The following is a 26860-nucleotide window of genomic DNA, read 5'->3' on the forward strand; positions in this document are numbered from 1 at the left end:
GCTTGACATGTGGCACGTGTATATAGAGGCGTGACAATATACTTCAATGTGTCCATTCGTATTCCATGATCTCAGTATCATCTACAGATACTTGAGATGCTTGCTATATAATTTATCCTCCAGTCATCAAGTCGTTCAGCCATTACAGCCTGGTCACACATCATCCGCTTACAAAGTAGACTTCTTCTTGAAGGCGTTGATGAGACCACTTGTGCTAGCATCGTGAGAAGAAGACTCCTTGGACTCGTCAAGCTCAGACAGGATCTTCTTGGCCAACGACTTGCCGAGCTCGACACCCCACTGGTCAAAGCTGTTGATGTTCCAGATGGCGCCCTCGGTGAAGGTGAGGTGCTCGTAGTAGACAATCAAAGCACCAAGAGTGGCAGGTGTGATCTTGTCGGCCAAGATGGATGTGGTGGGTCGGTTACCCAGGAAGGTCTTGTGAGCTACGAGGTCCTCGGGCGCACCCTCAGCCTTGACCTCATCGGGAGTCTTGCCGACCATAAGGGCCTCAGCTTGGGCAAAGAAGTTGGATGCAAGCATCTTCTGGTGCTTGTTGCCCTCAACGGGGTTGTGGCTCTGGGCGGCAAGGATGAAGTCGGTGGGGATGAGCTTGGTGCCCTGGTGAAGGAGCTGGTAGAAGGAGTGCTGGGCGTTGGTAGCCGGCTCACCGAACAGAATGGGACCGGTAGTGTACTTGACGTAGTCACCGCTGCGGGTTATGGCCTTGCCGTTCGACTCCATAGACAGTTGCTGGAGGTAAGCAGGGAATCTGTGCATGTACTGGTCGAACCTGAAAAGAGTTAGACTAAGCCTTTTCGCAGGATAGCAACTTTGAAACTTACGGAGAGACAAGGTGGGTCTGGGCACCGAAGAAGTCGGAGTACCAGACACTCAGAAGACCACCGATGACGGGAATGTTCTGCTCGAGAGGAGTCTCCTTAAAGTGCTTGTCCATGGCATGGGCACCAGCAAGGAGCTGGTGGAAGTTGTCGAAGCCAATGTAGAGAGCAACACTCAGACCAATAGCACTCCAGACACTGTAACGTCCACCAACCCAGTCAGAGAAGCCGAACATGTTCTTCTTGTCAATACCGAACTTGGTAACCTCCTCCTCGTTGGTGGAGAGGGCGACGAAGTGCTTAGCAATGTCCTCCTGCTTTGCGCTCTTCAAGAACCATGACTTTGCGGTGTTGGCGTTTGTGACAGTCTCGGCGGTGGTGAAGGTCTTCGAGGCGATGAGGAAGAGAGAGGTCTCTGGGTTGGAGTCCTTGAGGGCCTCTGCGATGTGGGTACCGTCGATGTTGGAGACGAAGTGGATCTTGAGATCGCGCTGGGAGTAAGCCTTGAGAGCTTCTGAGACCATGACGGGGCCACTAAAAAGAGTTAGCACGTTTTTAAAGCGTATCCAAGTTGCGTGGAATTGCATACAGGTCAGAACCACCAATACCGATGTTGATGATGGTGTCGATCTTCTTGCCAGTGTATCCCTTCCACTCGCCACTGCGGACTTGCTCGCTGAACTCCTTCATGTGGTCGAGAACAGAGTTGACGTCCTCAACGACGCTCTGGCCATCGACCTTCATCTCCTGGTTGGAGGTGTTGCGAAGGGCGACATGGTAGACGGCGCGGTTCTCAGTGAAGTTGATCTTCTCGCCAGCGAACATGTCATCGCGAAGCTTCTCGAGGCCAGCCTCTTTTGCGAGCTCGATGAGAAGCTTCAGTGTCTCCTCGGTGACGAAGTTCTTGGAAAAGTCGAACAGGATCTCGGAGTTCTCGGCATCGTTCTTGAAGGTACGGCTGAACTTCTCGAATCGCTACGATGTTTCAGCAAATGTACTGGGATAGCTTCTTCTGGACTTACCTGAGGATCCTTCTTGAAGTACTCTTTCAGGACGATGTCCTTGCCAAGCTTCTGGTGGTGGTCCTGGAGCGCCGACCAGGCGTTGAGGTCAGAGGCCTGTGCGAAGCCGGGCATGTTGTGTTACGGGATTAGGTATTGGGGTATAAAGGTTTGAACTTGGACAATTGGAGAGGGGTAGGGTCAATTGCAAGTGCGAGATGATGGAGAAGGTGTGAGTAAGGTGAAGGTTGTTGTTTTGGCCGATGTCATTAGAAATGTCGCGGCCGAGACCTGGCCCCGCTTGCGTCAGAGCTTCGTTGAGGGAAGGAGGGGCACCACTTTTCCCACGCGCTTGCTGTCACGACATCCCGTTGGTCCCACCCCGACAGCCCTACAGCATTTGCAAGCACCACAAAGCCGATCACTAAGATCCGTGCATGTCAAACTCAAAGGGGATATCGTCTTGATTTGCTTGCCTGAATTTAGGCTTCTCTCACACAAATGCTGCCTCAAGCGCCATGCCATTGCACCTGAACCCAAAAAAGCATCAAAGAGCGCTGAGATCCCACCAATCACCACGGCTTCTATCTGTGGATCCAAAGCCGGTGGGTGTTGTGCCTGGTGTCGGCTCCATCGCCGTGACAAGCCACACGCATACTCAACGGAGATTTCCCGAATCCTAATTTGTTACGCCCAGGAATGCACTATCTTTCTGTCACACCCTCGAATGATGGATCCTTCACCGAGCCACCAGCGTCGCCAAGGCCAGCAACAGGGCGGTTGTATGACCATCCCGCGAATTGCTGCTGCATGGTCTGCGAAAGCATGGGACCATCGACATATGAATCTGTTGGAGCCTCGGAAGTGAACTCGCGGTCGAAGTTGGCGGTGTCCTTTGCGTCAACCTGAGGGCATGTTAGATTTGACTCCTCGAACAATGATGACATTACGTACCACATTAGGCTTGAAGCTGGGCTCATACTTCCTCTCAAGAAGCTTTCGCCAGTCGATGCTGTGGAAGAAGTAGTGCGCCTTGATCTCAGCTGCGCCCTTAGCACCCAGTCGCTTCTCAGCGTTGCGGTCCAGCAGGCGGGTCAAGAGATCGCGTGCGGCCGGTGGCACGATCTCAGGGCCAGGGAAGTGTAGAGGCTCGGTGAGAATCTTGCGGTACATATCGTTGGTGTTCTCATCATAGAATGGGGGCAATCCAGTCAACATCTCGTATAAGAGAACACCCAGTGTCCACCAATCGACAGACTTGGTGTAGCCGGCGCCCGTAAGGAGTTCGGGAGCGAGGTATTCTGGTGTTCCACAGAACGCTAGGAGGTGTTAGTAGGCTGACACAAATTCATTCGGATTCGACTTACTGTTTGTCCGGTCCTCATCCTTCATGTCCAGCTTGCACAGACCGAAATCGCACAGGGCAATGTGGCCAGTGTAATCGAGAAGAATGTTCTCGGGCTTCAGATCACGGTAAATGACGTTGAAACCGTGCAAGCACTCCAGAGCGCACAGCAGTTCAGCGGCATAGAACCGAGCTCGGTTGATGTCGAACCGTTGTTCCTTCTGCAGATGGTGGAAGAGTTCTCCACCGTTGACAAAGGCCAAAACAAGATACAGCTTCTCTGGCGACTGGAAAGAGAACTTCAACGGAACGATGAAGGGGTTGTTGATTTGAGCCAAAACAGACCGTTCGGCCAGAGTATGCGCGACTTCGGATCGGGAAATGATGTGTGCTTTGCGAATGGTCTTGAGGGCGTAGATTCGGTGCGTGTCTTTCTTCCTGTGCGGTGTGAGTAGTTGTAAATGTGACAGAAAGTAGAAGCACATACTGCACCTGCATGACCTTTCCGAAACTGCCCTTGCCGACTACTTTGAGGAGTTCAAAGTCGTCAATCGCGAGACGGTCTTGCCTGTTCTCGACAAAGTTGACGCCGACCTTCATCTGGCCGCTACCGAACTGCACTGGTATCCAGTCGGCACCGGCCTGGCCAGCGCCACCCTCTCCATTTCCGGCCTTGCTGTCCTGCCGCGACTCCTCGAATCGGGGGTGGACCTTGAGTGTTCCAATGAAGATGTCTTCGTTGCGACCAGCGTTGGGCGAGGCGGAGGGGTTTCGGATGTAAAGCGAGACGGTGAGGTCGGTGACACGGGACACATCGAACTTGTACTGGGTGTTGCTGCCCGCCCAGAGTGGGTTCTCGGGGGTACCGGAAACTGCGTTGATGAAGACCTGCTGCTTGTCGAAATCGACGAGGGCATAGGGCAGGTGTTTTGAGGAGTAGCGACCGTGGATCGTGGGCGCGGCATTGATGCTGCCAGCAGCAGACTGCGGCCGGTGCGAGGACGAGCCGGGGCGCATTGAGCCCGCGACCGAGAGGCCGCCGCCCTGGGACATGGAGCCCTGGTGGTGGCTGCCGCCGCTGAACTGCTGCTCGGCGCCGGCGGGCAGGGAGAACTTCTGGCCCTCATGCAGCGTGACTATGAGGATACCGGGGCGCAGGGGCTGTGCCGGCGCGGAGGCGTTGGCTTCTGAGGCGGCTGTTGGGGTCGGTCAGCAGGCGGTGAGTGTGGGCAGAGGGTCCCAAGTACCAATGCCATTGTCCTTGGAGTTGCCGAGCGTCGTCGCGCTGGCGGCGGAACTCGAGGCTTTGGGCGTCGGCTGGTCATCGACTATGGTCGACGTCGACGACGAGCGACTGAATGTGTTGGCGAGGGGCGCCAGATGCGTCTCCTTGAGCTCTGCAGCACGTGTTAGGGGGGCGTCTTTGGTAGTAGGAGAGCGGGATACGCACTCTTGGTGAGCTTCCAAGACATGGTTGCGGCAGCGCAGCGGGTGGGCAGATGCAGGAAGAACAGACGGACAGCTGGGAGTGGAGACAGGCGGGAAGGCGACGAGGGGCACACCAAGGGCGGAGAGGGCGCGCAGGAGGCAGAGGAGGATGTCTACAGAGCAGAAGCAGCGGCAGGAGGCAGGTATAGGGCGCGGCTGGTGGCGATGCTGCTAACGTCCGAGTGCCCCAGGCCTTCGTCAATGCTGCGATGCTCAGGATAGGGTCCTCGTTTGAAGTTGGGTCATTGGGTCTGAAACTAGCCTTCATTTCGGAGGCACCACGCACTGACACGCCAATCCTCCCTCATTCCTTTGCGTGTTTCGCGTGTTGCAGGACGGGCGAGTGAGTCTTGCTTTCTATTTTAATCTGCCTGGCTGCTGCGGCGCCATCGCGATTCTCTGCGACATCTGGCCTGTCAGTCCTGCCTCGGCTGCAGCTGCCGTGGCCGCGAACGTTGACCCTCTCCCGCCCGCGTACGTCAACACCGCGACCTTGGAGCCCAACACGACTCTCTCGACGCGCTATTCACTCCCAGGCGCCCGTCCCCGTCCAGTATTGCGACCTGCGGCATTATCCTGCATTTCATTAGGCCATTAGTCAGCACCCCCGCCGACCCCGACACGCGCCCCTGCCGTGCACAGCCACAGATACCGTCACTGCGTCACCCCGTCACCCCCAATCACCAAACCCGCCTTCACCTGCGCGCGCAATTAGCGGGGCACCATGGGTGTCATCAAGAAGAAGACAGGCACGCGGGGCACGGAGGGCGGGACCAAGTATGTTTGCGATGTTTGTTCGTCCGATATCACGTCGACCGTCCGCATACGCTGCGCGGAGGACGTCTGCAACGAGTACGACCTCTGCGTGCCCTGCTTCTCCGACGGCAAAGCTTCACGGGACCACCAGCCTGCCAAGCATAAATTCAAAGTTATAGAACAACACTCAATACCTATATACACCGAAGACTGGGGAGCGGACGAGGAACTGGCCCTGCTGGAAGGCGCTGAAACATACGGTCTGGGATCATGGGCAGACATTGCAGACCACATAGGCGGCTACCGCGAGAAGGACGAGGTCCGTGACCACTACATCAACACATACCTAGACAGCCCCAGCTTCCCTCTGCCTGAGCACTGCAGTAAGGATGACACCGAGCTCAGCACCCGCATACCACGTCATGAGTTCCAGGCGAGGAAGAAGCGGAGGATAGAGAAGAAGAAGGAGGAAGCTGCAGGCCGCGAGCCCGATGCGCCGAAGCAGAAGCCCACAGCGAGTGTTCCCGCCTGCCACGAGGTCCAAGGATACATGCCAGGCCGTCTGGAGTTTGAGACGGAATACTTCAACGAGGCCGAAGAGGCTGTGCAGCACATGCAGTTCGACCCCGGTGATGGCCTGAACCCAAGGACGGGCGAGCTCGAGCCGGAGATGGACCTCAAGATGACTATCATGGAGATCTACAACCACCGTCTGGATGCCCGAGTCGAGCGCAAGAAAATAATATTTGAGCATCAGCTGCTAGAGTATCGCAAGAATCAGCTGGCCGACAAGAAGCGGACGAAAGAAGAGAAAGACCTGATGAACAAGGCCAAGCCCTTTGCCAGGATGATGCAGCACGCCGACTTTGAGCAGTTCTGCAAGGACCTCGAATACGAGCACAACCTTAGACAGGCCATCTCGCAACTTCAAGAGTGGAGGAACATGCAAATCACCAGCCTCAAGGCCGGCGAGAAGTATGAACAGGAGAAGCAGCAACGGCAAACCAGGCCGCCTCCCATTGGGCAGTTCGATCGTCTTGCGTCCAGTAGGATGACCAAGCCGCAACCGCCCTTTGAACAACCCTCTGCAGCCACAGCATTGCTTGCACAGGAGCTGCCTTTGCACGTCAAGCAGAACAGCGGTCTCACAACGCCACCTCCTGATCGCGCACAGAACGGTATTAACGGTGCAAATGGCGTCCTGACACCTCAGCACTCCAAGACAAAGTTCGTGCCTAAGTCGCTACCGAACACTGTACCCTTGAAGTTCGGCAAGGAGTCAAAGGCGGATCTTCAGCTGCTCAATCCCGAGGAGGTGGAAATATGCAGCACATTACGCATCATGCCCAAGCCCTATCTCGCGCTCAAGGAAACCATTATTCGAGCGGCTCTAAACAACGGCGGCGCGCTTAAGAAGAAGACGGCCCGTGAGATTTGTAAGATTGACACAAACAAGTCGTCGCAACTGTTTGAATACTTTGTACACAGCGGATGGATAGCGAGGGCATAAAGGCACCTGAGCCATGGCGTTGGCGTTTGGTAGGGAAACATTACTCATTGCGACGGCGTTCGGGCAGATATACCCTCATGGTAGGCGTTGTCGTATGTATAGATAGGCTCACTGCTCTCTGTTGAATCCCATATATCAGCCTTGCTCCTGAAATCAAACGATGTTGCGCATACTCCTTACTGCGGTGGTCCGTCCATAGCGCTACCACAGCGACGGCTGCACATAAACAATAGCTCACCTCCGCACTTCCCCACTCAACCCGACCACGATACGCTGCACGCAACATGCACTTTACTTTTTGATCATCCAGGCCAGCGGGCCAAGGAAGCTTTTGACGGGTAGCGATAATTCGTGCAGCAAGCCTGACATCATTCGCTCGCTAGCGGTGCCTGGCCAGCCTTGAATCCCAGAGGCAGCCGCCTCCGTATCCACCTCCCTGCATGGCAACCTCGCGCTACTCCCACGAAATGCCCGGGCTATTTACTCCCTCGCCCTCGAATGCGCGCGCAAAGTCACAGAGGAGCTACTTCGATGCGACGTACGCGCCTGAGACCTCCGACCATCAGGTGACCGATCCAGATGTCCACGCGACCCGCAAGCGCTCCCGGTATGGCTCCACGGCGCATGAGCCCACGGCAAGCCCTTGGGGTAGACATGCCCTGAACAACGACCGCTTTGGCGACAACAAAAGTCCACCTCCGCTTGCGAACGACCGCTACCAGCTCGCAGGGGGCATGGATGGCACGAACAACTACACAAGACGAGACGGCGACTACGACGACTACTTCAACCTCCAGAAGTCGCGCGGCAACTGGTCAGTTCCGCCTACACCACAGGTTGGCATTGCGACACAGGTCGCAGTTGGCGAAATGCATACAACACCCAGCGAGAGCAAACCTTGGTCGTTAATGGGCTTAGTCGGAGGCGTAGCCGGCAAGCTCTTCCAGTTCTGTACTGTGCCTTTCAGGGGCTTCCAGGCAGGAGGAGGAGCGAGGTACAATATCGACGCGCAGGAGAAGGTTGCGGAGAAACTTGGTCTTCAGGACGACCCCTTTGAGGCCGGTCCAGTACAACGGTTACCTGCTGAATACCCAAGCGACAACTATGGAGTTGAGTCAATCGAGTCCATCACTCCCGAGCGACCTAGGATGGCCAAGCGACTTCGGACGGCAGATAACTGGGTGGTGGTTGGAACAAATCTGGAGACAGAGTCGAGACCCTCAACACCGCGATTGTCCGAACGAAGATTGCCCGACCGATCGCCCTCACTCATCCCACGGCCTGTATCACGAGCGAACACAGGAACACCATCGCACAAGCGGCCCTCCCTGATCCCAGTATCCCGACGTTCGACAATGGACAGGCGATCCTTCTACGGCAGTCCACAAGCCACCCCTGGCTCACACGAACGCCCGCGCTCCTATCATCGACAAAGTTTCGGCTCACCTGCCATGCTTGAGGACAATGCAAGCAAAGTCGCCAGCCCTCTGCCGCAGGAAAGCCAGCGTCTGATTGACAAAGTGCGAAGGGAGGAGATGGAGGAAGACGAGCGGATGCGCAGGATGAGCATGCAGATGAGTGCTATGCTCAGAGAAGCGAACGAGGCTCTAGGCTCCAACTTTAAGGTGGAAGAGTACGACGACGATAATATTGGCGACAGCCGGGGGCACGAGCAGCAGCCGGCCTGGTTTTCATGAACATATACTGTCACTGCAATTTCAGCGTGCGATTCGGCGCTTCGTCGTCATTTGTCTTGTCTCTATAACGGCCTCTTGGAATATTCGGCGTTCACAGATAGAATAGGCGTATACCTGATCACCATTTGTTGGTATCTGCGGCGGCTCCATATGAGTCCTGTTTTTCGACATCCACTGGTCAACACAATATGACGGCTTTTAGAATAATACTTCCACGTTTGGTTCGTGTAAATAAATCAACACCATTCTGCAGTCAACTTACATGCGCCACTTGGATCCTGCGCTCATGCGCTCATGCGCCAGAAGATGACAGGATCGACGAATCATGGCCACACCGAGCAACCCCGGCACGCGCGTGCAACGATTTGACTTGATCGGTTTCCGACAGCTACTAGAGAAGTCTTAACACGAAGGGGCCCCGTCTTGGACAGTTAACATGTATTTTAGCGATAGCCCTTACCTACTGTATGTGCAGTGAGAGCAGCGATCGTTCCTTCCTTGGTAGAGTGGTGCCTGAATCTTGTGGGTACCTGGGGCGAAACCACGTTAACGCCAGGGTCTCTGTGGCTTCCCTCGTACAATAGTCAACTTCGTGCCGCCCCCGCCCGCAATGCTTCCTGCATCTTGGTCACACAGTGCCGCCGAGCTAGTCCCTATACCCAATGATAGGTGGGGTGAAGAGTTGGAGATGGGGCGAAGCGCTTGGGTTTGGGACGTACCCTGTCGGGGCCAGGGATCTGCTGGCGTCTTTTTCACACAACATGGAGGAGCGTATAACATAGGTATCAGAAGACAAGATACTGAGATGCGCTGGTCGTAACAGCCTCTCGGACTACAAGAGACATCTTCAGAACACTGGTAACTGGTCATCGCAGTAGTCCTATCTAATGGCATCGTCGGACAATTTGACCCTGGTCATTATGAGTGCAGCTCGCTAGTACGCGCTGCAGGGCCGTTACAGCGAGCGCAGGACGCCTTATTTACGCCCTGCCATGCCGCTTGGTACTTTGACGCAAAGAAGCCATATAGTATGGGGACACTGCAAACGTAGACGGTGCTCATCATCGCTATTTCTTCCAGCATGGATCCCACAGGGCCACCACCATCAAGCCCGCTACTCCAACAGCGCAAAGGGCCAGCGACCAACACAGTCGAGGATTCCGACCAGAGCCAGTCGGAGAAAAGAAGTACTGCAGGTTCGCGAGGATGCTTCGCGGGTTTCCTGGATGCTTTCCTGGTGATTCCGCGCGGTATCGCTCGAGGCTGGACGGCGTTCACTAACGCTATATTACGAATATGGAGAAAGGGCTGGACAGCAGAGACATGCAGTTGCATATTTGCCTTGCTGTCACTGATCGGACTCATCGTTACTCTTATGGCGCATCAAAGCCGTCCTCTACCGGATTGGCCGCAGATTGTTAGCATCAACTCCATCGTTTCTCTCTTCTCGATGATGATCAGAGCTGGAGTTTCCATGGTACTTGCGGAAGGTACGTTTTGATACTCCTATATATTCGCAGAACGTTTTGGAACGGCCTCTAACAGACACAGGAATCAGTCAATCGAAATGGCAATGGTTCCGTAAAGCACGCAAGCTGGAAGACATGGCAAGATTCGATTCCGCAAGTCGTGGTGCATGGGGCTCTGTCCTGTTCATCTTCGGTCTTCGTATCAAGAAGCCATACTTCATAGCAGCGATGGGTGCCTTCGTCACCGTGATGTCCGCGTTCACAGGGTTCGCCGCTCAGCAACTTATTGTCTTCAATGACTGTCTCCGTCCTGATGAAAGCGCCGCAGTCGGAATACTCAGATCTAATGCTTTCAACAAAAGTGGGGAAAGGAAGTCTCCAACAACAGCGGACGAGTACCTTCCTTTGACGGTGGCAATGGATGTCGGAATCTTGCAACCGCTCGAGGACACAACTACACTTCTTTCTTACGGATGCAAGACCGGCAATTGCACGTTCCCGGATGCGAATGGAGCGGCCTTTTCAACTCTGGGTGTGGGCTACTGGTGTCAGAATGCCACTTCACAAGTGGTAGAAACGCCGCTCGACTATGACAGTGAGCTCGATGAATATCTCCCATCCACCTACTTAAATGGAGCGACAACCGGTTCCGAGGCTCCTCCCGAGACGATTACCAACTCCAACAGCACCAACACGACGGTTCCGCTCGGATACGACTTCGGACTCACCCTGAAGAATGGTACCAAGGCGAGGAACATTGGACTCTCTCTGAGCATTTCCGACACCCTTTTTGATCCTATCGTAAGGTTTCCACTCGCAGGCTGGCCGGGAAAGCTCGTGACCGACGTCTCGGAACCAAAGTACAACGGCACCATAGCTACGATAGGCATGATATACGTCCCGTATGATTCGATAGAGTATCAAGCAATGACCTGCGGCATATACCCTACCGTCAACACCATCAAAGCAACCTACCACAACGGCGTCCTCAAAGAAGAGATGGTGAAAAGCGTAAGAATCGGCGAGGACTTAGCCTTTGGTGGCGCCACTTCCTTCCGTCTAGCTACCAAGCAAACCATTCGCAACGGCACAGAAACCACGTGCGACGTGAAGACTTCAGAAACGCCTGGCTACCTAGCTGTCGCCAGAGGTAACATCGACGCTGCTCCCATCAACACAACTAGCCTGGACTCAGAAGGCCCAGGTGCAGAGCTTGTGTGGTACCCCGAAGACTGCGTCTGGTCTCTATTCACTGGGTCCATGACGGGTATACAGACTCATCTCCAAGCTGTCTATGGCCAGCAATTTCTTATGGATATCATGTCTGCTCGCTATGGCAACGCCTATATGCGTGTCTTGTGGAACAGCGGACAGTTGCCTGATGCGCCGCTAGAGCATGTCAGCAGCATCATGACAAACTTGACTAATGCGATGAACACCGTTCTTCGTACCCACGGTATGGAAGAACATAGCAAACCCGCTGAAGGGACGATGTGGTACACGACGACCTGTATTGAGATCAACTGGGCCTGGATTGCGTTTCCGGCTGTGATGATCGCCTTGTCGGCCATCTTCCTGCTACTAGTGCATATCGAGAGTAGGGGCGTGGAGAGTGGAAGGCTGTGGAAGAGTTCGATCTTGGCAATGTTGTTTTGCGAGATGGACGAGGTGGTTACGGAACAAGCTCAGCCAATGGGTAGACAGCGATTGGAAGAGGTGGCTGCAAGTAGTAGTGTGAGTTTGGGTAAAGAAGACGGCAGCTTGAGGCTGGTTGCTAGACAAGCTTGATAGCATTCAGTCGATCTATCCTAGAATTTAGATCTCATACAGTCTACCTCAACTGCCTTCGCCTGTACGCGATTTCAGATCTTCTATCAACACGCTCATAAGTTTGAACATTTCGCCCGCAAGCTTCTTCCCCGTCTCCCTCCATTCCTCCTCACATAGTCGTGCGAATCTGTCGGGATGCCATCGTAAACGCTCTTGCCTCAACCATTCGTAGCTATACAGGCCGCTTGCCCGGAGTAGCTTTTCCACGTCATGCTGGCAGGCGTGTATACTCTCTGGCTCAGACTTGAGTATCGAACACGCCGTAAGGTTGCAAGTTGTGACTGTATTGGGCAGATAGGGAAACATTGAAAGCAACTTGGGTGATGCGGATGGCATGCGCTGTAGCGGTGGCCGAGCAACGTCTGAACTGCTTGATTGGGAGCGGACTTGTAGTTTCCGTGGGGCTTTCGGCTTTGCGCCTCCGGCTGCTGCTGAGGCGGCCGCGAACATTACTGCCGCCTCTGTAGACCATTTTTCGTAGAGTACTTGCGTCGCGGCGTCCGGTTTCGCTTCCGTGGAGTTGGTTGCACCATTCGGCATTTGCCCATTAGATTGGGATGTGCTGGGTTTCGTCTTCTTCTTTGCCCGAGCAAAGAAATTGAGTGCGAAGGTCTCTAAAGCTTCTTCGTTGATATCGTCGATAGAGCCGGCCCATGTCCCGTCGTTTCGGATGGCGATGAATTGATCAACACTTGTAGGATCTAGAGTAATGAAAGCGAGATCGGTCCAAACGAAGCCCTTTTCCGCTTTCCATTCCTCTACCGTCTCTTTGTAGATTTCCCAGGCGTTTAAATCTCCTAAGCGGTACACGACGTCGCCGTACTCGCTCATGGCGAAGAACGCGCCTTCAGGACCCCAGGTCACAATGCGCGGTGGCCCGCATCGCCATCCCGAAGGTGTCAACCAAGACTGCAATGCATCCTCCAGGGGTATCGGAAGATTTGCCCAACGAATGAGCTCAGGATGCCAGATGATGAAGGAGTCGTCCGGTCCCAGGAAGGCACGCAGGTGGGGAGAATGCCATGTTTTGGTCAAGACACTCTGCAGTCGCGTGGGTATAGCAGGGCCCCAACGTAGACTGTCCTTTCCTGATGAGTCTTTCGAGCTGAGAATCCAGGAGTCGGGCGCTGGCCCTAGAGCTGCCCAATGAACATCGGATACTGTCCTGCCGAGAAGGAGATCTTGGAGGCTGGCAGGGAGATTGCGGCTTTGTTTTGTTAGTAATTGCGCGTAGGGAAGATAATGGGTAGCATACTAGTTGAGACCCGCAAAGCTCTTGGATATGAAGCTGTCGTCAAGCCCGAACGAGAAGAACGAGGTGTTGGTACCGCTCATGCCTAGCTGCGCGTGATTGGGCTGGGGTGAAAGCCACCTATGACGTCACGTATCGGGGGGCTGGAGACTCGCGCTCAACTGATGTCAGCGACGCGCTCGAACTTTTGAGTCGACTTATAATATACACGCGAACGCGTAATTTACAGCCCCGGGATAACTGTCCGCCACTGTGACGTCTTCCCAAACTTTCGCGCGCACTGCCAGACAACGGTTTCAGATGGTTGCTATCCGGTTTGCACCCTTGAAGCGATCGAGCCTTGGCAAGGCGAGTGTCAACACTATCAGTCGTGCGTTGTCTGCTTCTTCACAACATTGCGGCTTTATAGCGACACTCTGGTTTCTGCGTCCCACACCGCTTCCACCGATCTAGACCGAGCGTTTCCCTTTTAGCGAGTCCGAGATTTCGGCGGCACATGTGCGATTCCACGTTCTCGTTTGGCCAACGCGGCAGCCACTTCTTCCAATGTCCGTCAAGACGAGAAATGTATGCTTGCACGGAATAATCTGATCAAATCACGCTGACAATGGTGTAGCGCACGTCTCCCGAGAAAGTTGGCAAGATTTCTCACTTCTTCGCAATTGAAGAAGATCCATCATGTGACCCTAGGTTTTGAGGATGCGTTTCTCCTTACCTGGCGTGATACCGATGGAACAGATCGCGTTGAAAGCTCAGGACTCCCGGCCGAGTTAGTTGAGTTTGTGCACACTCGAAACCGCAACATCTCCAATATCCGGTGTACGCTGGGGCCGTACAACTCATCTTTCTTCGTCCACGACAATACTTCGTATCTTTGGAAAAACCTTCCAGGACCTCTACTCGTTGCCCTGCAGAACAACATCCAGGATGGGAGTTGGACTGATAGACCCCGCCTCGTAGCACTAGGCGCCGGAGATAACTTTCTACTGATAACCGAGAAGAACGCGACTGTTTGGGATCTGCGACACTACAAGTCTGCTGTTACATTCCTCCAGAAGAACGTCATAACAGACATCCAGAACTTTGTCTTACATTCCTACCGGTATCAAAGCTTCCTCGCCCAGACTCGGAGCGGCAGACTTGTTTCCGAAAATATACCACCACATCAGGTTGTGGGCGTCCAAGCCATGATGGGACCAATCTTGCAAGACACAATGAACATGCAACGAAGAATCCTCGCACGCGTAGAGAGCGAAAAGAGAGCGACGACCTTACCAAGGAAACTCGGCGCCCTGCAGCAACGTGCGCAAATCCGGAGAGAATGGAGTCACCACAGTCAGGAGTTTACTGCCCAAGCCAAGGGCGTGAAGTTGAGCTTTAGTCTAAATGTGAGCTTGGGCGGCCTGGCGAGGATGTTGGGATGAGAATTTGATCAAGACGTTCGCGTCACCTCTATTCAAGAGCTGAGGAATGCAAAAGAGATGCGACATTGGTGTTACGGGAACAGCGTTGTTTGCTATTCCAGCGACAAAACGACAGTACTCTCCTTCACTCGCCGCTGGGCAACTACGTTTTTCGCAACACTATGGCCAGTCCATCACGAGGCATACACTGAGTGCAGCCTCTCCAGTCTACTCGCCACAGCCGGAGGTTCATTCAATCGCATGACCTGGGAACGAAGGGACATTTCACTGGCATACAGTGCGAAGATTCCCAGGAGCAGGTACCAGACGCCATGAAGGCGCACGTACGTTCACTGAAGTTGTGGCTGCCCTTCTGAGCGACCTCAAGTATTTTCGATCGCTTATAATCAACTGGCTCCCTCAACCCAAAGAGCGCGAATTCACGATGTCCGACTTGCATCACTCACCCTACCTCATCGATCAGCCAGACGTGTCCACAGCCGACTCGGGTCCGCTTCCTTTTCTTCGTCTACCAGGAGAAGTACGGAACAAAGTGTATGATTTCGCCATCGAAGATAAGCATGACATATTCGAAAACATGTTCCGTACACATATGGTGCACGTACCAAGTCTTCCGCCTGACGAGCAGGGTGACACAGCCCACGAATCTTCCCTTGGTCTGATCTCAACATGCCAGCAGTTGCGTACGGAGTTTCGGCCGCTGTTCTATAAGGCTTGGGATGCCTTCATCGACTTCTCCAATCTTCTTCGCTTTCTCGATACATTTGCACCAAACAACACTTTCTTCCCACCACTAGCTCACGTTACGGTGCATCTGAAAGAAGAAGACTGGGATATACAGGAATGGAACTTGCTGCCCTTACTACGTGCCATAAAGCGTATCCCGAAAACTACTTGGGCTTTCGAACATGCTTCGCATCATCTGTCAGCCGTGAGCTGTATATGCGATTTTCTTGATTACCTCCGAATTCTTCACAAACTTGGGTTTCTGGATAAATTTCGGCTCGATTCATATGAGGCACTTTACTTTGTTCGTTCGGCCGAGGACCGACACGTAGATATGATGCCCGTGGATTGGCCAGCGTTATACGATGGCGAGTGGAAGATCGTGCTCCAGAATGAAGCAGGCATTTTGACTATTAGTGAGAAGGAGCAGGTCGCTGGACATTGCAAAGTCCTTTCGGGCTTATTGTTGTGCGATCTGGAAATTGGAAAAGTCAGACAAGGGCTCAATGTAGTTAATGTACAGGTGTGCGCTACGACAGGAACAGCCAGCTCCACATACGTACTGGAAGCTGGAGGAGGAGCTTTGGTCGAAGTCACACAAGAGATTTCTACACAAGAGACTCCAGTACGGACAAGCGGTTAAGGTGCGGTGTAGCAAGCCATCAAGTCATCTCCCTTTGTCTTGCGGTGGATTAAGAATTTTCTTTGGGGATGAATAATCAATAATAAATGACAGCTTACGATAGCCTATGAATGTAATGGTAGATGCTCAATAGCTGAACGTTCGGGTTGATCTTTCTTCGCTATACGGCGGTGTGCATGAATTAATGGGGTGACGGTGGTGTCGCTGCTGTACGCGCCCATGGCTGCTTTCTCTGCTATTCCGACAAACTGAACACCGGTGTCGGGGTACGAGTCGCGCACATGTGGAGAACTCCAATTGCCGTAGTTGATCGAGTATCACAGGATAAACATTGACGCGACATGTGACGAAGAATCGACGTACATGATCGCGGGCAGGAGCCACGCGCTTTGACCTAGAGAATAGTACCTGTTGTGCCTCCATCGTTCTCACCGTATATACCTAGGTAGTCTTGCTTGACTGCATCTTTCTCTCGTTGTTTCATCGGATTGGAAACGAGTGACAGCTGTGAGGTAGTGTCAAAATCGCGGTGAGCAGAATCTGCCATGCCGTCCATGTGTTGTGTTCCGTGGTTCGGACCGGGGCTGACGGCGATGACATCACGCTAAGACATTTTCGACAGCCGCACTCGCGGGGAATGCTTGACTTCCCCACATTTTATCAGCAGCTGCACGCTTCTGATACGCCGTTTGCTGATGCCGAAGAACGACTTGGGTACTTTTGGGAACATTGCCAAGGATGACGATGCGCGTTCGTCGTGCTCTGGCCAGCCACGTACGTGTGCGAACCGGTCAAAGTACCCGGGCTACTCGGTGAATGGCAGGTTTCCTTGCGTACTAAGCTCGTAGGGCCGAGTACTTAAGTAGGCAGTACCGTTTACCCATGCATCGGTTCAGCTTCATCACTTTCTTTGCTGACAAGAGCTGAACCTCAACCATGGTGTCAATGCGTTCATTGGCTGCTGCCCTCATCACAAGCGCGCCATTGGCGAACGCGCTGTTCATCAATGGCAGCGTAATCGCACCCTGCGACTCTCCTATCTACTGCTACGGCGACCTACTTCGCGAGATTGAACTCGCAAGGCCGTTTGCGGATTCGAAGACCTTCGTTGACTTGTAAGTACTGTAGATAAAAAGTCGAAGTGGGTCACGGCTCATTGATGGCAGGCCAACAACGCGCCCACTCGATGAAGTCCTGGCAGCATTCGCCGAACTCTCAAGGCCAATCGAGAACAACACCGCGCTCAACGATTTTCTCTCCGAGTACTTTGGCGAAGCCGGCTCAGAGCTCGAAGAGGTACCCACCGATGAGCTGGAAACTCAGCCAGACTTCCTCGAGAACGTAAACAGCTCTGTCGTTCGAGACTTCACTCGTCAGGTTATCGATATCTGGCCGGACTTGACGCGCCGTTATGTCGGGGCTGGGAACTGCTCCGAATGCGTCAACTCTTTCCTTCCTGTCAACCGTACCTTTGTAGTAGCTGGTGGTCGGTTTAGAGAACCATACTACTGGGACTCATTCTGGATCATCGAAGGTCTACTCCGTACCCAGGGATCCTTTACTCAGATTGCGGAGAACATCATCGAAAACTTCCTGGATCTTGTCGAAGACATTGGTTTCGTACCCAATGGCGCCCGGCGATACTACGAGAATCGATCACAGCCACCACTACTTACCCAGATGGTTCGGGTCTACGTCGAATACACCCAGAACTATACTCTTCTTGAACGAGCGCTACCTATTCTGGAGAAAGAGTATGACTTCTGGGTGAACAACCGTACTGTAACGCTCGAGCGCGCCGGTATGAACTACTCTCTGAACCACTATGCCGTGTCGAACACCCAGCCACGACCTGAGTCTTACTACGAGGATTACGTGACTGCGAACAACGCGACCTATTTCAACGAAGAGGGCGAAGAGTTCAACGTAACGAAGTCGCTCAATGAGACTGAAATGGCGACACTATACTCTAATCTCGCCTCGGGCGCAGAGAGTGGATGGGATTATTCGGCACGCTGGATAGCCAACCCATCTGACGCCGTCACGGATACGTTCTTCCCTCTTCGCTCACTCAACACGATTGAGATTATTCCGGTGGAGCTCAACTCGATCCTTTACTACAATGAGATCACCATTGCTGAGTTCCATCGTCATCAAGGCAACTACACTGCTGCGCGCGAGTGGGCCAGTCGGGCAGCAGACCGTAGCGAGGCCATGACTACGTTCCTTTGGTCACCTGAGCACTACAGCTACTTCGACTACAACCTAACCAGCAGCAGTCAGAACGTATACACCCTGGCAGATAACACGAGCACGCCCCTGTCACTTCAAGGTGCGCCGGCCGGAAAACAAATATGGTTCCAGATCTCCCAGTTCTACCCTTTCTGGACAGGCGCTGCTCCTGAAAGCATCAAGAATGACCCCAAGGCAATGAGGCGCGTATACGGACGCGTGGAAGAGCTTCTCGAGTCTCGAGACGGCGCGATTGCGGCGACAAACCTTCAGACTGGTCAGCAGTGGGATGAACCAAACGTTTGGCCACCTCTCCAATACATCCTTATGCAAGGCTTGCTCAACACCCCTCTCGAGGTCAGCGAAGAAGATGATGAGCAATCAACAGAAGACTACATTTGGACGCAAGACCTATCACTCCGCCTCGCACAACGCTATCTTGACTCGTTGTACTGCACATGGCGTGTCACTGGCGGCGCGACTGACGAAGTACCACAACTTCCCGACTCTCAAGGCAATGGAACGATCTTCGAGAAGTATGCCGACGAGAGCACCAACGCTGCCGGTGGAGGCGGAGAGTATGAGGTCGTGGAAGGTTTCGGGTGGTCGAACGGTGTTCTCATCTGGGCCGCGGATCAGTTTGGCCAAAGCTTGACAACACCCGAGTGTGGAAATATCACTGCTGCTAACATTGGTGGCGGTGATGCGAAGAGGAAGAGGAGTGCAGTGGAACTGAGTAAGAGAGATGCCAAGTGGATCAAGAAGACTAGATCAACAAGGAAGTTGAGGTATTGATGTTGAGGTCTGCGTATACTTAGTGGCAGAGACTTTCATCCATCACAGCTATCCTTAATGTCAATTCATAATACTTGCCTAATGTCAGCCCGCATTCAGATATCTGTCTCGTTCTTCTTGCTCTCGGGTGTACGACCCAGCTGCAGAGTCCGCGGACATGGACAGCCCCCACATTGATTCGTCCTGGGTAACGATACTTCAAAGCCACCTGCTATCGTAGAAACCGTCCCTCGTTTGGATGTCATCAGCAACCGTGCCACGCTCGTTACTCAATTCACGTCTACGGCTAAAAAGGCCGACGGATGTGGTGCTTGCTTTTTATTTGGTTAATTTGCCGGTTGATGTCCTTATCGTCGCCTCCAACGTGAAGATGCCACTTTCTTGGACGTTTGTGGCTGCGAGATATCTTACGATGTCTGACTGTTACTCATCTACCACCACCCGTCCTACCACCCGCCATATCGCGCCACAATATAGTACACTCTTGGCATTCTTGCCATTGCTTATCAGCATCCACATCCACGCGTTTTCCAATCCGGACTGGTCACCAAGCGATCAGTCGCCCGTACGTTGAATAAGAGTTCTTGCATTGACAGCATCGAGATTATTTATTGCTGCCTGTCAAGAAATAAGTATGCTTTACTACTGAATCAATCGCATAGTCGTTGATGTGCGCAAAAACAGCAGCGTGTAAAGGAGTTCGCCGGTTCCTCCCGCGCCGACTGAAGTACAAGACGGTTCCAGGTTAAAGACCCGAAGCTACAGGAAACGCGCAGCTTGGACCGGCAACCTCACTGACTGCCAACCACGCCATCTCGATATGTACATCATGTCGCGAGGGGTTATCGGTAGCGATTGGAGAGATCCAAGAGCCAATGATGATCTGCACGGGACATGGGTGGCAAGTGGAGACCGCTGTGTTTGTGCGGACGCTAGTAAATGGCTTGCCATCCCTGAAGGGCTTCCAACATTCTTGTCCCTCGAGCCGAGGCCCAGATCCTTTCCAGATCTTCCAAACGAAAAGAATCACAGCTCCTCTAACGATGGGATCGTGATCTCGACCAGCCTTCCACATGCCCGAGCCGTCCAACCTAGGCTGACTTCCTTGGGCACCTACCGTGATCCGCTAGACGACTGTTCCTTGTGCTTGTCTTTGTACCTACACCACACCTTTAGGGTGACCGCCCATGGAGCCTCTGATCCCTTCGCTTTCTACACTCTCAGTTCTGAGATCGCTCTTGGTATTCGCACGTCATTCGGATGACATGGCAGCGGAGCGTTCCTTCTTGTGAAAAGAGAAATAGTACCTGTGGCTGTAAGGCACTGACTCGTAGATGGACCCGCAACTATAGCCTAACACTCTGCAGCCACTGCCAAATGCGTGCCTTCGGGAAAGGTCATACGTGGGGGGATGCATGTGGAGATATGGGGACGCTGGAGCGCGAGCTCTCTGATCCAATAGCCGTCAATGCTGCGTTGTTACTTCCGAGGATGCCATAGCTTAGTGAAGGCTGATCGATGGCCGAATATCCGCGCCCTATTCCAGGAAGGAGATAAATATGTGAAAGATATCCGCTCTTCTGAACAGCACGCTCGCATCTCAGCACCATCACTAATCGACTTCTTCCTCTTTCCCAAGTGCCTCAGTCTCGACAGGACCTCAACATGAAGTACTTCACGCTATCAATGATAACTGCCTTGGCGGCGGCTTCGCCCATTTCCTCGGCAGCTCAATTCTCAGAGAAAGAGATACAGGCGCGTCAGTTCGGTTTTGGCACAACCACTCGGAATGAACTCGAGGATGGCCGAGCTGGGGCATGCCCAGAGGCAATCTTCATTTTTGCCAGGGCTTCCACTGAGAGTGGTAATATGGTATGTCACATACCGCATGTAACTGTGTGCGTGAGACTTACACGTTGACAGGGCGCTTCTACCGGCCCTGCAGTAGCCAGTGCTCTTGAGCGCAACTATGGTGCCAGCAATGTGTGGGTCCAAGGCGTTGGCGGTCCATACTCGGCTGATTTAGGCTCGAACGCATTGCCTGGCGGCACTTCCCAGGCTGCGATTAATGAAGCTGTGGGCCTGTTCGAACAAGCAAATCAGAAATGTCCCGACACTCCCATCGTTGCTGGCGGCTACAGGTACGTACTTGTTCATTACGCCTTCCCACCTTAAGGACATGTCTAACACCTCAACAGTCAGGGTACCGCAGTGATCGCAGGTGCCATTCCCAAGCTCTCTACTACCATTCGCGATCAGGTCAAGGGTGTCGTGCTCTTCGGCTACACGCGAAATCTCCAGAACCGTGGTGGCATCTCTGACTACCCTAGCGAAGACCTGGAGGTATACTGTGCTACCGGTGATCTTGTATGCGTTGGTACGCTTACTATCACTGCCGCTCACTTCTCTTACTCGGATGAGGCTGCTGGACCTGCGCCAAGGTTCTTGATCGGCAAGATTGATGCGAACTGAGAAAATCGTGAGGCGAAACTGGAGGTGTTGAGTGGGCGCGTTCCTATCGGTCTTTAACGAAGTTTTCGGTTCATAGTTGATATATGAAGCATTTCCTGATATGCTCAAGTGCTGTAACGCATCCGTGAGACGACACCCTGGATAGATGCAAGTGGTAAGCTGAGCGAGGGAGGAAGCGGCGATTGCGAAGCGGAAGATCGCCAAGAACGAGACCCACATGATCTTGCGAAACTGGCTCATGATTGGTGGTTGCTCTTAGTGCTTATCGATAAGGATGCTCGCGCTCGCCCTGAACCTCCAGCATCAGTACACTACCCCAATGACATACCTTTCGGTCACGAGCATATGTATATCGCCCGTTGCTTTGAAACAATGGAGATCAGCAAAAGTCTGAAGCAACACTTTTCAGGCCCTCGCAGCTACAGTACAGTAGCGAGCCACTACCAACTGAACCCTTGGTACCTAGGCAGCATTCGCACGGCCACATGTAGTCAGAGCTAAGAACTCTCAATGGATAGTGAATATTTGTTTCGACGCTGCTAGTACTTCTCTCGAGGAGTATCTAAGTAATCGAAGCAAAGATGTTGCGGCGATGACGATGACCTAGGAAATGGTCGTACTTGCCAAAGACTATTCTTTACCGCTACTGTAAGATCACATTGCCTGGTCATTTGACAGAGGTAAATATTCACTCGATGTCTTACGATTCTAGGCTACCTAGGTACCCACTGCCATTAGTGTCGGACCTTGACTTTACACCACGTTACTAAATCCTGGCCTTAAATCCCCTCTGCTGGCCCAATCTTTTACCATTGCAGGCTTTCGCATTCAGCGGTCATCAGATCCTCAATTCTTTCTTCTATCATATGAACTCCGATTTACATTAGACGGCCTAGATCCACGTAGTTCAATTCGCTGTTGCAAAGACGCAAGATCACGAACGCTCTCAGTCATGCTTCTCCTCGGGCTACCCTCTGAATTGTTCAACAGTATTTTGGAACATTATTCTGAAGCTGCTCTTTTAGACGAAGTTTTTCGTACACGTCTGGTCTGCAGTAAGTCTCCAAGGTGCCAGTATCGTCCATCACCACTAATAACACTAGGGTCTTTTGCCGCGGTCCTGAACCACCAGTTGCTCGCCAAGACTCCAATCAAGAAGTACCTAGCTTTTATGGAATCGGCCGGCTTGCAGCTTCATCAAGCGAAGTCTCCGTTTCAGTTCGTGGTCGATCATGCGGAGACCTACCTATTGAACCGCATTCGGAGTCAAGATGGCTACTTGGACATTTTCCCAGCATTCATCAACAAGCTTGTTGATGTTCTTATGCGCTTCAATCTACCTGATGACAACGTCATTGAGCTCCGGGAACAGTACATCTTGGATCTTGTCCGAGCCGTCGTAGCCACTACCCCGCGTGACCGACTCAGACAAGGTCTTGCCATTTGGATCAAGAAATATCTGGTAGCGGCTTATCCCCGGATTGTCGACCCAGAAATTCCCCTTTCGGACGCTCTAGCTGGGGCAGCAGCAGTCGGCAACTTCAAAGCTGTCGCACACTTCTTGAACCACACCACGGACTTCCTCGAACAGCACTTCGGCTATCACGTTGATCATCTCCCTAGCGTACTTGAAGCCGCAGCTAGCACAGGCAAGAGTGTAATGATTGAGTATCTGCTTGCCAAAGTGAAGGTGGGTTTGGAGACGGACAACGAAAGCTGCAAGCATTACGCCCCTGTCCACGATTACTCTAAGACCACAACCGAGTGTAAGTGTGAAGACAAATTCTATGTCATCATAGAAGCCATCAAGGCAACCATAAGAGGGTGTTATCTGCGAGCAGCAGTGTATTATACTTACAATTTCTCTTATTTATAAAAGTATCTTTTTATTAAAGTTATTAATATTATAAAAGTTATAAGTAGCTTATTTTACTTTATATTATTATAGTACTATAAAGTAAAATAAATAGTAACTATAAAATAAAATTACTATATATAAATATAAGTTAAAAAAAAAATATATAAAAAGTAACTATAGTAAGTATTACTTTTTAAAAATATAATATATATATAACTATAGCTACTAATATAATTACTATTTTTTATATAAATACTTAGCTTACTTTTAATAGTAAATTACTACTACTTAGTATTTTTTTATAATTTTTAGCTTTTTTAAAGTCTACTATTATAATAAAAAAAGTAGTAAAATTATAAGCTACTTATTACTAATAAGTTATTATTTTTAAAAGTAGTACTTTTTTTAAAGCTTAGCTATACGCTAAATAGTTATATAATACTTAAAAGTATAGTTTTATTTTTAATAAGTATTAAAGTATATAAATATATATATTAAAAATACTAATATAAATATAAATATAGCTAATATTTATAAGTATAAACTAAGTAGCTAAAAACTTTTTAATTACTAAAAAAGTAGTAGTATTAAATTTTATTTAGTAACTTTAACTACTTAGTATTTAGCTTACTTAAGTAAAGTAAAATATTTTAAATAGTTAGTTTATAAATATAAACTAAAAAGTATAAATATTAGCTATTTTAGTAAGTTATAAGATTATTTTAAAAAATAAAAATAAAAATATATAAAAAAAGTATTATAGTAATAGCTAAGTAGCTATTATAAGAAATAAGTTATTTAGTTAATTATTTAGATTATCTAGGTTGTCTAGTGCTAGTATATTAAATGTAAAGTCTCTGCGAGCAGCAAACAAGTTAATTAACTTCTTACGAACACGCTTCGTTCGTCTCGCGCAACGAGATCGACCTGATTTCCTCCGTCTTGCTATGGAGAGCCATAACTTGAACTGTATCAAGTACTTCCTCAAGGAAGACCAGCGACCGAAGCACATGCTCAAAATGGACCCGGAAGTTATCGCCGCATATCACGAGATTCTCCACAGCGGCAACGTCGAAGTCATACGCTTTCTCCTGGAACAGGGTATCGTGAGTGTCGCAGGAGCTCCTATGGGCACCGATGTCTGGCTGCCTCGATTTGATCCTTTAGACATTGCAATCCAACGCAATCATCAAGAAGTGGTAAAGATCTTGCTCGAGTTCGGAGCTATTCCTGACGTATACCATGTACTCCAGGTACTCAATACTGGTATAACGTCTTTCCCGCACGCTTCCATGTTCCCGCTTCTTCGTTCGCTTATCGACAATCACCATCTCTCCGCAAGCCAGCTTCAGGGGAGTACCAGCAATACTAAGCCTTTGTGGATGCAAGAACTGAATATAAGCCGTTCGGGTTTTAAAGAGCAAGATGCCGGCTGTCTCGAGCTATTGCATGGTCGTTGGCGTTGGGTGGACTGTGACCACAAGACGGAGTGGATCGACGCTTCTATGATGGTTAAGTGCGATAATATCGCGCGACGACTATATGTAGCTGGACGGGTGTCTCATATCGACGCATACAAGTCTATCGTACTCGTTACTCGGGAGATTGTGCGGTCTCGACAATACAAAGGTGGTATTGGACTACCGCCGCTGCCCTCGTTGCTGGCTGTTCTTGGGAAGATAGCTACTGATCAGATTGCTCTGGGGGATAGCAACATCGAATGGAGAAAGGAGGCGTGGGAGGCTCTACGGTGGTTCGATGGATTATCGCAGTTAGCTTGCAGACCTGCGGTAGGTTATTCGACGTTGACATTGAGCAAGGTTCAAGAAGCACAGAGGCAGCAAATGATACAAATCATGTTGATGGCTACTCATATCCGGGGAAGGTAGTAGCATACGCCCGTGTTACTTGAACGGACAACTATATGTATATATATACGTGTGCTCACCTTGCATCCATTCCACCGTGGACGCAGATTTGTACTTGTCATTTAAATCTTCACACTTGCATACGTATGCACTTTGATGCCGCTAGTACGCTGATTTTTGTTTCCAGCGATGATATCACATGTGCATCGTAGCTGCCCTGGGGTTTATCCAATCCCCACGAGGTTAAGTAGGCTTCCCTTGACATGCGAGTTTGGTAGTGCTGCTCCTATTTTAATTCGGGGTCTGAATAGATCTTACATGCAGCAACAACTATCCCGTAGACCTTGTCTCTTCTGTTTTGCCACTTTGCAGCCTGACACAAGATGTGGCAGTCTTGATGTGTTGTTCACTGGGTCATGCAGGTGGTGGCTGAGCCGATCGAGACTTGACGGCCGAACATCAGCTTTGGGTTGGCCTTGACAAAACGATCTCAGGCTGTGCGGATACTATGACGACAGCTGACTGCAGGCAGTCTCACATAGCAGTATCATTCGACCAGGGGGCCACGAACACGGCAGCTTTCAACGAGTTCTTTGGAGCCTCCGGGCTGACGATGGCTCGCAAGGAGACCTTCGGGTATCAGTGTGTAGCGAAACCATCGGCGTACCGATGTTATGCCTGCAGTATGATTATTGAACCTGAAAGACACGCCAAGGAACAAGTTGTTGTTGTTGCTGTGAGGTGCAGCCACGCGGCGTCAGGCTGAAAGCCATTTCCACGCTAGATCTTACGCTAGGCAAACCCGGCCGCGATAGTCACTAGCGGTAATGGCCCAGTGACCCGGTTGATGGTGTACCACCTCAAAGTCTTATCGATCTGCATTTTAACAAATCCTTCAACGGTAACCTTAGAAGTCCTGGATGCCGAGGTGTGTGCAAATCTGAGGACTAGCTGAACACTGGAAGTCGCGCTGAGTTGATGATCGACACGAAAGTATGACAAAGAAAACGTTTCTCCAATGGCCAGTCCGCCATATGCGGTGTTTAGTGTGCCTTCAAAAGGGATAGCAGAAGTAGTGCCACAACGCCAGAGAGGCGTGTAATTGCAACAACGAACTCGTTTTATAGAACAAAGAAATTAGATTTGTGGAATAGGATCGGAACCAGGTATGAGTGATCAGCGAAGTAATTCCCCATTCACCACAATACAGCTCAACAGGAAATGCGTTGAAATCCGCCGTTGCTCCATCTCTGTTTGGAGAAGTCCGGAAATTTCGGCAGATCTAGCACCAGAAATTCTGATTCGGAGAACTTGGCATACACGTTTTCCTTCTCCAGGATTTGTGCGTCTTGCCATGTCGCGAAAACAGCATCCCAGTACCGTCTCGGCTCTTCTTTCGCATGTCCGACATGCCCACTTTTCTCGAACAGCACTTCAGTGACAGGCATACCAGCGCATGCTGACTCTTCCAGATGCTCGTAGACATCTTGCCAAGCGATAAGCGTATCGCTTTTTGAGTAAAGATAGCAACGTGGTGCTGTGGGGTCGAAATAGATAGGATCATTGATACGCTTTCGAGTCCGACTGATGACGTTGTTCTCGTATCCTTTGATACCGGTGTACAAAATCCATATGCAGCCCAGCACTACACT

The 26860-nt window shown here is 51.4% G+C and overlaps 9 protein-coding genes across 9 annotated transcripts; 6 read left to right on the top strand and 3 right to left on the bottom strand.

Moving 5' to 3' along the window:
• Positions 1-168: 168 nt before the first annotated feature.
• J4E83_001817 (uncharacterized protein) lies at positions 169-1978 on the bottom strand (the record flags this gene model as incomplete). The annotated part of the gene is made up of 4 exons (XM_049328770.1): positions 169-793; positions 846-1376; positions 1432-1817; positions 1865-1978. 4 exons carry the CDS (start codon positions 1976-1978, stop codon positions 169-171), a joined length of 1656 nt encoding a protein of 551 aa, XP_049191742.1.
• Positions 1979-2547: 569 nt separating this feature from the next.
• J4E83_001818 (uncharacterized protein) lies at positions 2548-4660 on the bottom strand (the record flags this gene model as incomplete). Its single annotated transcript, XM_049328771.1, has 6 exons — positions 2548-2748; positions 2798-3162; positions 3211-3626; positions 3676-4384; positions 4436-4585; positions 4639-4660. The coding sequence occupies 6 exons, from the start codon at positions 4658-4660 to the stop codon at positions 2548-2550; spliced, it is 1863 nt and encodes a 620-aa protein (XP_049191743.1).
• A 740-nt stretch (positions 4661-5400) lies between these two features.
• J4E83_001819 (uncharacterized protein) lies at positions 5401-6942 on the top strand (the record flags this gene model as incomplete). Its single annotated transcript, XM_049328772.1, has 1 exon — positions 5401-6942. The coding sequence occupies one exon, from the start codon at positions 5401-5403 to the stop codon at positions 6940-6942; it is 1542 nt and encodes a 513-aa protein (XP_049191744.1).
• A 467-nt stretch (positions 6943-7409) lies between these two features.
• Positions 7410-8639, top strand: J4E83_001820 (uncharacterized protein; the record flags this gene model as incomplete). The annotated part of the gene is made up of 1 exon (XM_049328773.1): positions 7410-8639. The coding sequence occupies one exon, from the start codon at positions 7410-7412 to the stop codon at positions 8637-8639; it is 1230 nt and encodes a 409-aa protein (XP_049191745.1).
• A 1450-nt stretch (positions 8640-10089) lies between these two features.
• J4E83_001821 (uncharacterized protein) lies at positions 10090-11896 on the top strand (the record flags this gene model as incomplete). The annotated part of the gene is made up of 2 exons (XM_049328774.1): positions 10090-10129; positions 10191-11896. The coding sequence occupies 2 exons, from the start codon at positions 10090-10092 to the stop codon at positions 11894-11896; spliced, it is 1746 nt and encodes a 581-aa protein (XP_049191746.1).
• Positions 11897-11944: 48 nt separating this feature from the next.
• Positions 11945-13273, bottom strand: J4E83_001822 (uncharacterized protein; the record flags this gene model as incomplete). The annotated part of the gene is made up of 2 exons (XM_049328775.1): positions 11945-13145; positions 13194-13273. The coding sequence occupies 2 exons, from the start codon at positions 13271-13273 to the stop codon at positions 11945-11947; spliced, it is 1281 nt and encodes a 426-aa protein (XP_049191747.1).
• A 3646-nt stretch (positions 13274-16919) lies between these two features.
• J4E83_001823 (uncharacterized protein) lies at positions 16920-19010 on the top strand (the record flags this gene model as incomplete). Its single annotated transcript, XM_049328776.1, has 2 exons — positions 16920-17098; positions 17150-19010. The coding sequence occupies 2 exons, from the start codon at positions 16920-16922 to the stop codon at positions 19008-19010; spliced, it is 2040 nt and encodes a 679-aa protein (XP_049191748.1).
• A 1665-nt stretch (positions 19011-20675) lies between these two features.
• On the top strand, positions 20676-21482 carry J4E83_001824 (uncharacterized protein; the record flags this gene model as incomplete). The annotated part of the gene is made up of 3 exons (XM_049328777.1): positions 20676-20882; positions 20934-21151; positions 21209-21482. 3 exons carry the CDS (start codon positions 20676-20678, stop codon positions 21480-21482), a joined length of 699 nt encoding a protein of 232 aa, XP_049191749.1.
• Positions 21483-22653: 1171 nt separating this feature from the next.
• J4E83_001825 (uncharacterized protein) lies at positions 22654-23443 on the top strand (the record flags this gene model as incomplete). Its single annotated transcript, XM_049328778.1, has 2 exons — positions 22654-23306; positions 23431-23443. The coding sequence occupies 2 exons, from the start codon at positions 22654-22656 to the stop codon at positions 23441-23443; spliced, it is 666 nt and encodes a 221-aa protein (XP_049191750.1).
• Positions 23444-26860: the final 3417 nt, after the last annotated feature.

Source organism: Alternaria metachromatica, assembly GCF_023757995.1.
Source record: "Alternaria metachromatica strain BMP 0045 chromosome Unknown scaffold_3, whole genome shotgun sequence".
NCBI lineage: Eukaryota > Fungi > Ascomycota > Dothideomycetes > Pleosporales > Pleosporaceae > Alternaria > Alternaria metachromatica.